This window comes from Podarcis bocagei, assembly GCF_964188305.1.
Source record: "Podarcis bocagei genome assembly, chromosome: 1".
Classification (NCBI taxonomy): Eukaryota; Metazoa; Chordata; class Lepidosauria; order Squamata; family Lacertidae; genus Podarcis; species Podarcis bocagei.
Window position 1 is genome coordinate 71,136,428 of NC_138125.1, and position 16,265 is coordinate 71,152,692.

Consider the following 16,265-nt stretch of genomic DNA (forward strand, 5'->3'; position numbering starts at 1 on the left):
ATTTATTGAACAGGTAAGAGTATTTAAATATTTGAACAAAAGGCCAAAACTTTATTCTTGCAGTGCATGAAGTTTTTAAAACTAAAACTTTAGCTCAGTTACTTTATGGGATTCAAATCTAGACTGAGGCAAATTTAAACCCTCTGGAAGTTGTGCAGCCTAAATTCCTTTAAAAAATTTTTTGTTTGTACCAGGTTGTGTTTCAATTGCTGTTTTGCAGTTTGAAGTAGGTCTCTCCTCCATTCTTACATAGCCCTAGTTAAGGGCATTTAACTACAGTATTTAGCTCAAAGGGGTTTGCTTCCTTAAGTTCTGCTTTACTTGCACAAAAGCAGTTGGATGAAAGCCACTAATGTCATATGTTGTTGTTGTTGTTCTTCACCGCAACAGTTATTTAGCCTAGGTTTACACAAAGCAAAAGATGCATTGAGACACCACCTGTTTTATATAGAACAACAACATAATTTGCATTGAGAAAATTGAGTTCCTGGTATGTTTTCCAACAAGCCCTCTTGATCCTGTAGCAGAGGTGCCATGTTGTCCCTGAGATTAGGGGGGGCCTGGGTATAGCTGTCAACTTTTCCCTTTTCTTGCGAGGAATCCTATTTGGAATAAGGGAATTTCCCTTAAAACAATGGAAAAGTGGACAGCTATGGTCCTGGCTTGTGTTGTGTGTGTGACATCATGTACGCAACATTGTGTCGTCTGAATACTATTTGAGTATTTCTGTCCATAGAGTCTCACCCAGTTGTTCTTGAAGTTTTAGAAGTCAGCTTTCTTAAAGTGCGGAATGTGGAGTTTCTGAAAGTCCAGAGTTCCTCATGATTGTTTATTATTGGTGTTTAAGAATTGTTGGTGTTATTATATATTGGCTTTAATGAACTGTTGATAATTGTTCTAAATCAATGAAGAAATGATATTCCTCAAATACTTTGTTCATTCAAAGATCTGCTGAGCAACACTCTCTCTTGTACTGTTTCTGCACTTAAAGTGCTCTCTGGTTACTTGTGCTGTGGAATTTGGGCTTTTCCTACATTGTCCCTCCCACACACCAGATCTTCCTGCATACTTTACGACAAGAGACATTTCAGTACAGTTCATAAAGTTACTGCAAAAGAATAGTCTGAGTGATGAATGAGGCCCAGAACTGTTTTATTAGTGCTTTCCTTCAAACTATACTTAAGAGGACAGATCACACCAGTGCAATAATAGCTCACATTGCATGTGAGCTCTGCATGGTGTGTTTGATTGCTGCACTTAGTTTGTAGAAACGTGCATCCCTCCTCCTCCTTCTCCCAGTGGGGTATGTTGCTAGACTCAGGCAAGAGGAAAACGTAAACAGGAAACATCCTGGAAATTCTTGGGCACGTAAAAATTCCATTCTGGAGAATGAGCTCAGGGGGGCTACATTAAAGAGGCCTTTGTTGTCCATATTGCGGTACTGAATAAGCAATGCATCAGCAAAATATTAAAAGCACATTTCTGTGAGCTTCCAATAAGCAAATGACCCAATATATATATATATTTATAGCTGGTGAGGGTTTTAAAGATAGACATTTGTAGGTCACAATCCACCAAATTCTGGGCCATAACAAGGAGAGCAGGGAGTGCATGGGAAGAAGGTTATCTACATTTCATTGCAGAAATGTTGAAATTCTACTATCAGTTTTAATATATGGATTTTATGTTTTTATTGAGTTTAAATTGTTTAACTGTATGTTAACTGGGATCATCTAAGTGTTTTTTTAACACCCTGACATATTCCTGAAGTATTGTTTCAAAACTCCTACTGTAAAAAATACACAAACCTCTGAGGATACCTGTCAGTATTCTGAGGGATTCTAATGCATGGGTGAAATTTATTTTTGCTCTGTTAAAGTGGCTTAAAGTATTGTGTCACCCTGGCACAACCATTCTGATTGTTATTGTTTTTAAGTGGATGTTATTATTATTTTGGCAGTCGGAAAATTGAAAGAGAATACCCTGGAAAGTGTGAGATCATAAAGCAAATAAGCAAATCAGGATGAGTTCAGGATGGATGCACATTGTTGTATAACTTTCCCTCAAGAAATTCAGGAGTGCTCAGTAAAGACCAGATATAAATACTTGAAAGACCACCTCCTTCCCTACAGATCCTCTTGGGTGCTATGATTGGCAGAGGGTGTTAAATTGCCCTCAGAAGCTTGGGTGGTGGCAGCCCAGGAGAAAGCATTCTCTGTGGTATCCCCTAAGTTGTGGAACTCTCTTTCCACAGAGGTGCATTTGGCATCCTCATTATACAGCTTTTGGGGAATGCTTTATCTTGGGTTTTGACACTTGAGATGTATATCTTATTTCTGTGATTTTTGTTGTTTTAAACTGCTTTTAATATTGTATAATATTGTGTTTTAATATTTTGTATTTTAGTTGTTGTGGCCCACCCTGGGACCTTGGGGAGTAGGCCAGGTAACAAACTATAATCATCAGCAAACCTCCATGCAAGCAAATCAAAATGCTCAGTTAATGGATTATGTGGAGCTACCCTCACTTAAGAAAAACACGTCTATAAAGCTTCTCAGTCATACATAAAGACTAGCATAATTGCTACTGTTCACTTTCTCCTCCTCACCCCCACCTTCAGCACTAATCTCTTTGCAATGGGCTTGCATTTAAGCTGAAAGACTTTAACATGACTAAAATGGTTTAAGCACAATTAATACATCTTAAGTAGTTTGTGGATGTGGTTGCTTTAGTGCTGTTACTAAAGATGAAACATTCAAGCTGGCCTTCTAGGCATGTGTGGCCTCTAAAAGATAGTTGTGGAGTGATTTAGAAGTGAGAAAACTCAACAGGGACTTGTGGCTTCATGGAGATGCGTAACATTTACCGTATTTTTCGCTCCATAAGACACACTTTTTTCCTCTTAAAACCTAAGGGGAAATGTCTGTGCGTCTTATGGAGCGAATGTGTGGTCCCTGGGGCCGGGGGGGGGGTGGGCTTCCCTCGCCAGCCCCACAAGCTCGGGGAGCAGCGGAAAGGCTGCATCCAGCCTTCCCACTGCTCCCCGGGGCTGGCGGTGAGGGAAGCTCGGCTTTGCCCACCACCAGCCCCACAAGTGCAGGGAGCAGCGGAAAGGCTGCTCTTTGGGTCGAGCAGCTCTGGGGTAGCCCGTGAAGCCTCCGAAGGGCAGCGGGGAGCCTTCATCCTGCTGCCCTGGGGAGGCTTCGCGCAGCTATCCCTAGCTTTTGCGGGAAAAGCCCCCACAAAAGCCCCCAAGAGCAGCATTTTTTTTTCTTGAGCCCCCCCCCCAAAAAGTAGGTGCGCCTTATGGAGCGAAAAATACTATATATAGTGATTTCTGTGGCAACTGTGAAAATACCATTTGGAGCTTTAAATTCCAAAAGAGTGTTATGTGCCACATTTATATCTATAAGTTGGTCTAAAACAATTGAATCCGGCTTACTTTGCATTTATATAGCAGTTAGGTCTTCAAAGGTGTGTCACTGGCCTTCAGCAGAATCATGTCATCTACAGTTAATTCATTCAGGAGTAGTTTTCATTTTCTATTCAGCCTCACACTTCAGGAGGATTGAACTAGTTCAAGATGACAGCATCTTAAATGGTTTACAGGAAACAAGAGTGCCATGGAGCTCCTTATAGAACATATTGTAACTATCCTGTTCCTTCCTGTTCTGGTGTCAAGCTGAAGTTGTAGTTGTGTTAGGAGTCCTGCAATTAATCAGCTGTTTCCATAAGCCAAGGCCATGTCTTGGGATACATGTAAGTGAGACAAAGCCATGTCTCACTTACATGTATCCCAAACACCATTCCTATGCTGCATCATTTCATGAAGTGGAGTGAAACATGGGTGTAGCAAGGATTTTTGTTAGGGGGGAAGGCCTTTAGTTGGGGGGGGGTCAGAACCTCTGTCAGCTATGTATTTTTATTTGGGGGATGGGCAGCTGCTCCCCCCCCCGGCTATGCCCATGGAGGAAAGATGGGCTGAGATCAAGAGGAACAAAGGAAGCTGCCGTCTAGCAGGTCAGATCAATAGTCTAACTCAGTATAGTCTGCACTGACAGGCAGCAATTCTCCAAGGTTTCAGACAGGGCTATCTTCCAGCCCGACCTGAAAAAGCTGGGGTTTGAACCTGGGACCTTTCGTATGCAAAGCATGTACTCCACCATTGAGCTATGGCCCTTCCAGGCAGACACTTGGTTCAGTGTTTGAAACTCCCATTGTTCCAGGTGCATTTTGCGGCAGGGAATTTCCTTAGTGCGAGCAGTTTCTGAGCTCCGGGCACAGTACTGCACCTAAGATTTCAGATTAAAACTGCAGAGTAGAAGGAAAGGAGGACCTTTTTCTGTCTTCCCACTTTCAGATACTCTCTGAAGACTAGAGAAGAGACCCTCTTAAGAATATTACAGGGGTGGGCAGAGAAGGAGTAGACCATGTGAAAAATGAACATAATATTTTACCTGCAGTTCATTCATTTTCAGCTTTGCATTCCTGTTATAACAAAGCACGCCTAGACATTTTGTTGTTGCGCCCATAACCTAGGTTTAAGGCAGGCTTCCTCAACCTCAGCCCTCCAGATGTTTTTGGTCTACAACTCCCATGATCCCTAGCTAGCAGGACCAGTGGTCAGGGATGATGGGAATTGTACTTAAAACATCTGGAGGGCCGAAGTTGAGGAAGCCTGGTTTAAGGTGTCATTTAGCTTTCATATCTCAGTTTCTAACACTGACTTGGTTCATATAAGGTGTGGGTCTTAACTTACTGAGTATACTGCAACATGCCTAACACAGCTTCAGCTTGAGGGCAGTAGTGGAAGTGAAGTGTTAAAATCACATCCAATAGGAGTTCTTCTGCACACCGTTTTCTACGTGCAGAAGTAGGTTTATTATACCTTTTATATTTTGCTCACCCTAGTCTAACAGATTAACAATGGATCTATTCCAGAAGACTTTTCTGCCAGAGTAGTTGGAATATTTATTGTACTTATTTTTGTGGTAAACTACAAATTGCATAATGCTGACTCACAACTATTTGCACATTTGCTAAGGACAGAATGAAGCCATCAAGTGGTGATTTCCCTCCCTTATGAACGATCTAGGATTTCAGAATTGTAGCTCATTTCATGACCTGCAAAACGTGTAAAAAGAAGATAAGCCAGGCTGTGGTGTGTCATAATCTCAGTTTATCCAGTGTAGACTTGCATGGCTATATGTGTTGATGGGATAATTTGAATTACATGGGAAGTAAAATATAACACCTCACATTAGACCTTACAACCCTGATATTCACAAGTGTCAAAATGCTGAACTAGTAAGAACCATGTTGTGTATGATCTATTTCTTGCATTATTTGGGGTGGTGAAGTTGTTGCAGCTGAAAAGAAGCCACAGCTGTGGTATGTGAGTAACTCACAACATGGGCAGGTTCGATTGGGTGGAAAGCCTCCATACCAGTACGAGCAGCTTCCAGGAATGTGCAATGCTGGCATAGAGTTTCCAAACAAAAGAGCAGGTCTTCCTAGTGAAACTTGCCAACATTATGACAGCCATATGGATGTGGTTTTCTGAACAATCCCATCATCTGTGGAATATGCCATAGGCCTCTATCGCTTGTGCAAAAGTTGAACCTTGCTCAGCTCCCATCACAGTATTGTTCTGTTTGCCACTTTGGGAACATAAATTAAACATGGAGTGGTCTTTACTGACCACATTTACGTATCAGAGCACGCTCTAAATGATTTTGTTGCACCAACATTACTCTCCCCTACAAGATTTTTAAAGTAAATTCCCTACAAATCGCTAAATCTGTAATCTTAAACTCATTGTCTAGGCAGTAAATTCAGAATAAACTTGATTTAAATTGTCCCGAAAAACTACAGAGTGCATCTAGAATTGAAACACTAAACAGATTCATTAACAGCACAAGCCTGTGCATGTCTACTCAAAAGTAAGGGGTACTGAATGCAATAGTGTTTGCTTTCAGGTAAGCGTATATAGGATTGCAGCTCCAAACTGTAACCATGCGATACTTGCTTGTGGGGAAGTCCATGAATTCTGTAGAGTTCAATAATGTAATCTCACATGGGGTTAAATCTAGACTTGGCCATATTTTGAGTAGACTCATTGATTTCAATGGGTCATGTCTGGCTCCAACCCACAGTGTTTGGCTTCATATCCTCTATATTCATGTCCATCCTTCAAGAACAGAAACACTGAAGTCATTTGGCTTACTCCTCAGTTATTGTGTTTTAGTGCTATTTTAAAACACTCTTTTAAATTGCTCTTAATTAAAACCTAATGCAAGTCTGGAAATGATTTCAGTAGGCTTAAATGTACTAACTCTGCATAGGATTAGGCTGCTACTTGGGAGTAAATAACTTTTGAGTAACCTTCAGGATCATGCAGTTAGTAAAGATAATGGGTGCGATAAGGCAAAAAAAATAATTCCAAGAGTTACAAATGGGGTTTGGGCCAAGATCACCCCTGCCTTTTTGATGATTTTTCCCCACGGAGAAATGAAACTGAAAAGACATTTCTCCAAACTTGGCTAGGCAGAAGCTAAAACGTGAACATGCCATTTCAAAACACGTCTACGAGAAACGATAGCCGGAGGACACCCAAATGCAGAATGGCTGGAACGCAGTTTACAATCTACCTCACGGAAATGAATGGGTTCGGAAACCTAACGCAAGCAATTTAAAGCTGCCCTTCACACATGCGCACAGTCAGCAGACAGAGGCTCCGAACAGCAGGAGCGAAACGGCCTTCGGGTGAGCCTTAAGCACTTTGCAAGCGGAAGCGAAGTGTGGCCGAAAGCTTGCGGGACACACTTTCGCCGGAGATTTCGCGAATCTCGAGGGAGGGGGGAGCGGCTCGAAAGCTCCGCCGTCCTCAGTTTCCCCGCGCCCTGTATTAATTTGAATTTCCAAAACAGGAAGGAAGCGCTGGGCTAAGGCTTGGGCTGAGCTTTATGCCTCAGGGCGCCATCCGTCCTGCGGCTTTTGCAGGCGACGGGTCCATCGTGCACCCGAGTCGCCGCATGCAAAGCGCCACATGCAAACGTGCACCCAGCTGCAAACCACTACAATACTGAGGAGGAGGGAGGGAAACGCCCGTCCCCCCCATGTCCGCCTCCCCCCACCCAGACCTTCCCTTCTTCTGACCCCACTGAGCGTGGGCTGCAGCCGTCCAGCAGCGGCGCGTGGTGTTTGCAAACCCCGCAAACGCCCGCCCTGCCCCCGCGAGGTCGTAGTACAGAGGCGGCGTTGCGGCGGTTGGGAGTTGGGGGGGGGCGCGCGCAGGCGCACTGCGAGCCTGGGCGTCCAACATGGCTGAGGTGCTGCTCCTTCTTCTTGTGCAGCAGCTGCAGGCGCCGCGGGGAGGATGCTGAGTTTCCCGGGCCCGGCGGCGGTGTCAGCGGCGGCGGCGGGGCTCGCGGGGCCCGAGGCAGGCTCTCCTCAGCCATGGCCAGGCTGGCAGATTATTTCATTGTGGTGGGCTACGACCACGAGAAGACAGGTAGGTGTGGCTGTTGGCGATGGTGGGGTCGGCGGGGAGGGGAGGGACATGGCTTCCTTGTACACCGGGGCTGGGGATACGGGGGACTGAGGTGGGAAGGTTGGAGAGGATTAATAAATTCGTGGACGGAAGCGGGGTGGCGGTTAAAGGGCGGTTGGGGGGGGCACATCATGGGAGAGCGTTGCATTTCCTCTCACGAGGTTCAGGGTTGGCAGGAGAGAGCGGGTGTGTGTGCATGTAATTTTCCTCTCACAGGAACTGGTGGAGGGAACAGCGTGACTGGGCAGCTGACACGTAGGAATTGTTGAGGGACAACGGCGGGGCTCGTGTCTCCCTTCCCCCTTCTGAAAAGTAGGGACGCGCGTGCACACACAAACACGTGGGGTTGTGAATACACGTGAACGGCCAGCGTGTCATTGCTTTCCTGTGGCGAAGGTGGGCAAGTTGGCTCCACAGCAGCCTCTTCTAGCCTGGTGGTGTGGCTGCAATGAAACCGTGAAAACATCAGCAGTGTCTTCCCTTCTCCTCGTTAGTTTATTATATCGCTCCTGGCGCATCCTGAGTGTGTATTCGATGACGCAAGGAAAGGGGGGGTGGGAGGAAGGGAGGCCCAGAGAGAGGATTCCCGCCCCCCAGGACTGTGAGAAGGGAAGTAAGGGGAGGGGGTGTGAAGTCTCGTTACAGTGTGTGCAGTACATGAATGTGCGTAGTGTGTCGTGCATCCGTCGGCAAGTTTAGTTGCTGACATTTGTTGTTTCCGTGTGAGAGGACGTTGTAATTGTTTGCATAAGGGAAAATCAAGCAAATTTGAATAATAAGTAGAGGCATGAACAATAGGCACTATTCACCACAAAGATTATAAACGGGTGATTAATTCCTTGAGTTTGAGTCTGAAAAAATAAGTGAGTTTATGTGTACAATACTTTGGTCACATTTCCCTTAGGTTATTCCTAAAATAATGAAATATTCAACTGGTGTCTGCAACCGTGCAATTCTAACCATGTATTCAATGGGGCTTACACCCAAGTAGGTGAAGTTAGCACTGTAGCCTTGGCTTTGCTGGGGACTGGTATTGATTTAATTTTAAGAAGGTGTAATGTCCAAATCCTTTAAATTTATGTTATGTGTATCTCACATTTTCTGATGTCATCTTTGCAGGGGTAGCAAAAGTCCATAATCCTGATATCAATTTCCTCATTTCTCCCTTTTGTTAACTATGTGGGAAGCAAAGCATATGGTTTCTGGTGAATTCTCAGAGGTGTTTCTGTATCAGGGTGTGTTGAATCTATCTAGTTGTTAGTAGGATAACACATAGTACAGTGGTACCTCAGGTTGCATACGCTTCAGGTTACAGACTCCGCTAACCCAGAAATAGTGCTTCAGGATGAGAACAAAAATCGTGCTCCGGTGGCACGGCAGCAGCAGGAGGCCCCATTAGCTAAAGTGGTGCTTCAGGTTAAGAACAGTTTCAGGTTAAGAACGGACCTCCAGAACGAATTAAGTACTTAACCCGAGGTACCACTGTATTTCTATAAAATGGGGTGGGCAAACCTTAGGCTTGCAGCAGCATCTTTGTTTTTCACTAAAACTTTGATATTCAGTCATGGGATACGAAACGTATACAGTGGTACCTCGGGTTACATGCGCTTCAGGTTACAGACTCTGCTAACCCAGAAATATTACCTCGGGTTAAGAACTTTGCTTCGGGTTAAGAACAGAAATTGTGCAGTGCCGGAGCAGCGGCAGCAGGAGGCCCCATTAGCTAAAGTGGTGCTTCAGGTTAAGAACAGTTTCAGGTTAAGAACAGACCTCCAGAACGAATTAAGTTCTTAACCCGAGGTACCACTGTACTGAAATGTGCAGAATATTTATAAAAACATTTTCAACACATTTAAATGTAGATGTGTATAGTATTGACCTATACCTAAACAGCTATATGGAGTTGCATTTCAGAGAATATTTTATGTTGATCCTTTAATCATCTGCTGTCATTAAGCAGGATTTTGAAGGGCTGAATGCTCTTTAATACATTCGTGTGTCAGTGCCTGGGAAAATCCTATTTGTTTGTCTTGACACCTTCCTTAGGCTTCTTCAAACTATTAGTGTGCTGTCTCTTCTGTTTTGTAATCATGTAAATAAAGATGATATGCTTCCTGCATTTAAAATAAAAATATAATCCTTAAACTGCAATTCTGTGCATGCTTATAGAAATCCTGTTGAACTCAGTAACCCTTGCATCACATTAAGGTTGGGCTGTTATGTATCTTTATATTAAAGACAACATAATTTACATATTTATTATAACAATATCAGACCTGAAATTACTTAGAAACTTGTTCAGCCTTATATTCTTGAACACTGTAGTGGTATTGGTCATGCCGAAAACAAACTCTCACATAAGGTTGTTTACAACATTTGATTAGAGTTTTTCCATAAGACACTTGTCATGTTTTCTAATTATCTATGCAAATAACAGGGCTTGATAAATTATGCAAAATATAAACCAAGCCATTAAATGAAAGGTTTCTTAAGTCCTGTCACTGGTTGGTTCCTTCTGTAAACAAGTATGACCAATATAATTTTTATAAAATCTTGATGCAGTTGATGCCTATGTTGTGTGAAATAAACTCTCAGGCGCATAATAGTTTTGAGCAAAAGTGTCTTCAATAGTTCTGTTAACCTTTACGAAAACAAGCTATTCCTTCCACTGGGTTGGTATTTTTTCCCCTTTAGTAATTCAAACTATTTGGTAAAGAACTTTCAGTGGAAGAATAAATATGCACTGTCTATTCTGAATTCCTTTATCCCACGTACTGTCCCACAGTGCACAGAGAATTGCCCTTTTTGAGCACATTCTAGTATTGTGCTGATTGTTATTCACATGTGCCAGTATATTATATCACTATGGGGCTAACACTGATATTTGCTCCAGATCCTATGTAAAAGGACTGAGCAAGATAAATTTAAACCACCAGCAGCTGTATCCTAAATATTTATGCTTGCATCACTGCCTGTGATGTGAGTGTGATACTACATATTCAGTATTGTTGTGTCATAGGTAGTATCAACAGCTATCTTAGACACCAGTGAACTTATGTCCCAAATCTTGCTGTTGGTAAATTTACATATCGTTGTTCAGGCAGGCAGCTGTGGCAGTTTCTGAATTGGGTCAAGCACAACAAGCTTCTTTCTAGTTTGAACCACATTGCTGTGACCTAATGATAAACTGAGCAGAAGACTACTGTAGTCCTAAAAGCCAAGCAACTGAATATTTACCAGGAGAGCATCGTGGTTCTCTCTTTCTCTGAACCAGTAGCTCTCTGCTAGGGTTGATACTGAGCTCAGCCAGCCACTTTTGCTTTGTACTGGCAGCAGATCTCCAGGGTGTTGGGCAAACACAGATCTTTCATAGCCCTTCTTTTGAAACTATTCTAGCAGGAAATGCCAGTGATTGAACTCCAGATCTTGTGTACACCATGCATGCAACTCTAGCACTGAGATATGACACTTCCACAGTTGTTTACAAAATAGGCAAATGAAGTACTTCATGAAAGTGTTCATTAGATACACTGTGGGAAATCGAGCTGGCACTCGACAATACACCTAAAAAGACATATTTTCAAAAGATTTAATAATGTTTTGTAGAAAGCTATGTAAGACTACATTGCTGTCTTGCCATTTTTTGACAGTGTATTCTCAGAGACTCTCCTCTTCTACTTGCATGTATTTGCCAAGCAATATTAATTTTACTTTCACTCAGCCATATCTCCATTAGTATATAACTTGCTCTGTCTTCATTGACATCCTGGTGGAATGAAGAATTTCTACTTGCATGTATTTGCCAAGCAATATTAATTTTACTTTCACTCAGCCATATCTCCATTAGTATATAACTTGCTCTGTCTTCATTGACATCCTGGTGGAATGAAGAATTGCTGTGGAATTGTACTATGGTTTAAAACTTTAAGAATTGTGGTTGGGAAATGGGCACAATGAATACAACATCTAAGTGGTGCAATATGACATATTTCCCTTCTAACAAGGCTTTTGAAGTGCTTGGCAACAAGAATTCCCATGTAAATTGGTTTGCCTACTGGAATGTGAATAAGACTTGAAGGAAATGCGCAGATGTTTTTTGAGATCAAACAAGGACATGAGAATGTAACCCTCCCCTCCCGCCACATACACTTTTTTCTGCACTTGCTCGTATGAATTACTGACCACATTTGCTTTTAGGATTTTACATGTGACCTTATTCAGGATGATGAGCCACTGCCTAGGCCCCCCTACAGAGGAATACAGATAAGTCCTTATGGCTTACATTCTGCCTTACACAGATCTGTATAATAAAACTGGTGAAATAATGAGTAAGGCTGCAGTCCTAACCTCACATACCTGGGAGTAAGCCCCATTCAGTTCAGTAGCCTGGGTAGATGTGACCACGGTTGTGCTAAACAGCAGTCATTCAGAAGTAAGCTGTTAGAAGCAACATGCCTTTGTTTGTAAGGAAACAAACAGAATATTTACTTTGGGCATAAAGTTTTGTGCTGCTGCATGGTCCATATGAAGGTACAAGCAGGAACAGTCAACAGTCAATCTTCAAGAAAAGGCATAGTCACATAAGAGGAGATGGTCCTTCAAGTAGCTCAATCACAAGCTGTTTAGGGCTTTGAAAGTAATAACCAACACATTGTGTTTGCTTCAGCAGCACATATACTAAAATAGGAACAATAACCAGCACCTTGAATTGCACTTAGAAACAGACTGGGAGCCAGTGCAGTTGCTACAGTAAAGGGGTGATGCCAGCAACTTGCCCCGGCCAAGATTTTAGCAATCAAGTTTTTATGTTCCAGGTGTGATGTAGTTGTGCACATGCCTTTTGGTGGGGAATGTTTTTTTATCTGAAGAACTAAAGAGAGCAATGTGTGCCAAACCACCATAATACATTTCTTCAGTAAATGTGAATGTGCTGCATAAGATAACCATTTTCAGCTGTTAATAGAAAAGTTTTAAAAGTTGTCACAATGCTGAAATTGTCTTTGAAAGTAATTTTTTTGTCTTTTCCTTAATGCACATAGCTTCAGCAAACTGTAGCAGAGTTCCAGTATTCCATTTGTTAGTGCTGTGTCTGGAAAAAGTAAGATAAATGGATTTCCTATTGGAAAGAAATCTCCATATAATGGATGAAAGCCACCATGTTTAATATATATACTTTACATAGACATTTGAACTCTGAATTGCTAAAGCATGCTCATCATAAATACATTGAATACATATACTAAAACACACTCTGACACTTGTAATGCTGCCTTTAAAAGTATTTCAGTGAGAATGGAGGCAAGCAAAATGTGTCCTTCCTAACAGGAAATATTTCTCATAGCCATTTAAGTTTTTAAAAGAAATGCCCAGAAGGGACACACATTTTTGTTAGCTATACTCCGGAAACGCATTTAACTTGTCCCAAGATGTGAGGACAGTGAGGCCCTTCAGTATAAGGCAAATAATGAACTTTTATATCATTAGAGCTATTTTGAGCTAAAACTCATGGAGAAAACAATTGTGCTCTCTATTACCATTCTTGAATGAAACACTTGCATTTTGTGCATAATTGGATGCAGCTTTGTTTAGCAATAGTGACCAATGGCCAATAGATAGATGTGAATCTTGCATAACATGAGCTGGCTGCAGTAATAAGCCTATCTCAATAGAAATGATGGCAACTTAAGTCAGGGCTAGCCAATGTGGTGACAACACTCATCACTGACCATCACTGATCAGCCCATACTGGTAGGGGCTGATGGGAGCTATAGCCCACAGCATTTTCTACATGTGATGTAAGATTCTGAATTCTACTGGATGAGACATGCAACAACATTCTAATAAAAAATAGGAAATTCTACTTGTCCCTTTATTCACTGCTGTGAATCTAAAACATCAGTATATTACTAACCTTTATGGCAATTCCAGCTTCTCAGAATTCTAAAACCATTAGAAAATGTGACAGTAGGCCCAGGCAAATATTCAGTTCCTGTTTGAAAGTATTATACTAGAACATGTAGCAGATGTTATGATGGAATCGAAGAAAATCCTTCCCCCAAAACCTGCATTTTTCAGACACTTCTTCTTTTTGGTGATATAAAAGTTTCTGCACTACCAGGAAATATTAAAATACAGTGGCACCTTGTTCTGGAGGTCCGTTCTTAATCTGAAGCCGTTCTTAACTCGAGACATGCTTTCACTAATGGGGCCTTCCACTGCCTCCGCGCCACCGGTGCGTGACTTCCGCTGGCATCCCGGGGCAAAGTTCACTACCAGGAGACCTACTTCCGGGTTAGGGGAGCTCGTTACCTGAAGCGTTCATAAGGAGGACAGTACGTAACCTGAGGTTCCACAGTACACTTTAAAGTTGCCCGCTTGGTAGTCATATTGTATAGTTATGTAAGCTCTATGGATAGTTGAACACTACTGCCTTATACAATGTAGTTACTGAATAAATGCATTATGACAGCTTGGTTCATGTTACTCTCTCTTAGTTTTCCAGTCATCTCAATGCATCTGCTATAACAATTGTAATATTTTGATAGGTGTGTTTGAACTAGATTTCTGTGGATTCAGAGACTTGTTTTCAAAACTTCTTAAACACCTCCATTTTCCTGTATAAATGTGATATAGCTGTACAAGCAACTCCCCATTTACGCATGTGCTATTTGCGGGCGACTGTGCATTCGCAGTGCCAGGAACCTGGAAATGGGGAACACACTGGAGAGTCCTTCTGGCTCATGAAGAGACTCTCTCCATAACCAAAAAAAGATGTCCTCTTCAGGCTGTAGGGAGGGTCTCCTCACGAGCTGGAGGCCCAGCTGGGCTTTGTTAAGGCCTTCCTGCCTAACAGCAGACCTGCAAGATAGCATAGCAGTAGCATAGCAGTAGCTTCTTCTTTGCGCGCCAGCTGTGCAAGATTTGCTCAGCTGATGTGCAGGGAAGAAGCTTCCCCACGCGTCAGCTGTGCAAGCCCCATCTAGGGTGCTCCCAATATACATGATTCTGGTTAAACGTTGGGAAGCCAGGAATGTACTCACTGTGTAGTTTACAAACCCTACTAGTTTAGTTCAAATTTCAGTGAGCAAGATAAAGTTCCAGGATATTTTATTACAGTTTATTATTTGCTTTTTGCAAGGAACATACTTCCTGTATTTCAATTTATAAAGGAAGAATTAGTGTTTTTCGTTCTGAGCCATGCGCTGCTTCACCAAAAAGTTCCCTGCTGACATATATGGTGAATGGCATAAACGTGATAAATGGTATAAGCTAAGTGTCCAATAAATAAGCAGTGCTAAATACAACATATGATCAATACAGATTTGTAAACCAGATGAACATTTATGTTAATCAACTATTTATATAGTTTCACATCTTGTGAAATGCTCCTGAAAAAGAGCCCTCGGGCTCTTGGTTGCATTACTTCCCCATAATCTTAACTGCTGTGGAAGGTTGCAAGATTCCTCATGTTACTGTCTCTGTTACCTGCTTTATACCTCTCCAATAAACTTTTAATTCTATTGCTCCGAGCGTGGCTCTCTATCTGAACTTTGCTCCCTTCCCTGTCTGATACATTTCTCACAGATAGTTTCGACAGTGTAGGTTATTTTCTCCTCTCATCAAGCTTGGATTTGGGTGTGACTATAGGAGTGCCATGTCAATGAATACAAAAGGAAATGTCAAAGGCAAATGTTACCTGCCTCTGGGAGCAGTGTTATAGTCTTTGGGATGTCTTAACCAAGTGTACTCAACTGCTGAAAATCTGTGATTCTTTTACATCTCTTTGTTTTTCAGATCAAGTTCTGTTTTCAAATTGCTTTATAAGGAATGCATACACAGGCTTAATTTCATGCAATCTGTTGATAGTATAACAGAACGTGTATTCATATCGTATTTTGTTCCGTTCTAGGTGTAGTCTTGCATTCTGTTTTTCCCTGTTGAACAAGGGGCCATCTTTGTGTTTTGCACAAAGTGGCAGTGAATTAGGTGGCAAATATACTGACTCAATAGGTGCTGAAAATCCTTTGCATGCAAAGTATGAGTTACCCAGAAGCATATTAAAATATGTTTGTGGAAATAATGTAAGAAGCAAAGTTAATGGTATCTGAATGCTCTTCCATAAAAGCATGTTTGTGGAAATAGCATTAGAATAAATACATTTTATTTATTTGGAGCATTTGTATCTTTTTCAGCTGAAAAGGCTCCCAGAGTGGCTTAATATCAATCAAAACTTAATGGTCTCTGCCTACAGGCTTACAATCTAAAAGACGTAACACAAAAAGAAAAAGTACTGGAGAGGGATGAGGGAAGAAGAAAACTGAGGCACCAATTCTTAAAGTTAAATAGTAGCTACTATTATTATGAGTAGCTGGCCTGGATGCTGCTCCTTTGTCAGTTTCCTAGAGGGCCACTATTTAAGTCTCTGAAGGCTGCTGTCCAGTTTTAGCTTCCTCCAGCTAAAATATCTGACTCATTATACCATTTAAACTGCAAAACTGGCTCCAAAGTCCATATATCATCACCACCATCATCATCTAATATTTGCTGCTCATCTGACTGCCCACTCTGAGCAGCTGCCAACAAATTAAAACACAATAAGACATCAAACATTAAAAGCTTCCCTATACAGGGCTGCCTTCATATGGCTTCTGAAGTTGGAAGGTGTTACTTTCTGAAGACCAGAGAGAATTCCAAGCATCAGGAAAACATGCAC

General features: G+C 42.0%; 1 protein-coding gene across 2 annotated transcripts in view; it reads left to right on the forward strand.

The window, feature by feature from the left end:
* The first annotated feature begins 7,355 nt into the window (after window positions 1–7,355).
* SBF2 (SET binding factor 2) overlaps window positions 7,356–16,265 on the forward strand; it is a 224,057-nt gene continuing 215,147 nt past the window's right edge. For both annotated transcript variants that reach the window (XM_081194537.1, XM_081194538.1), the window contains exon 1: window positions 7,356–7,513. In XM_081194537.1, coding sequence (XP_081050663.1) covers window positions 7,459–7,513 — 55 coding nt within the window. In that variant the 5' untranslated portion in view covers window positions 7,356–7,458. The remainder of the gene's footprint in view (window positions 7,514–16,265) is intronic.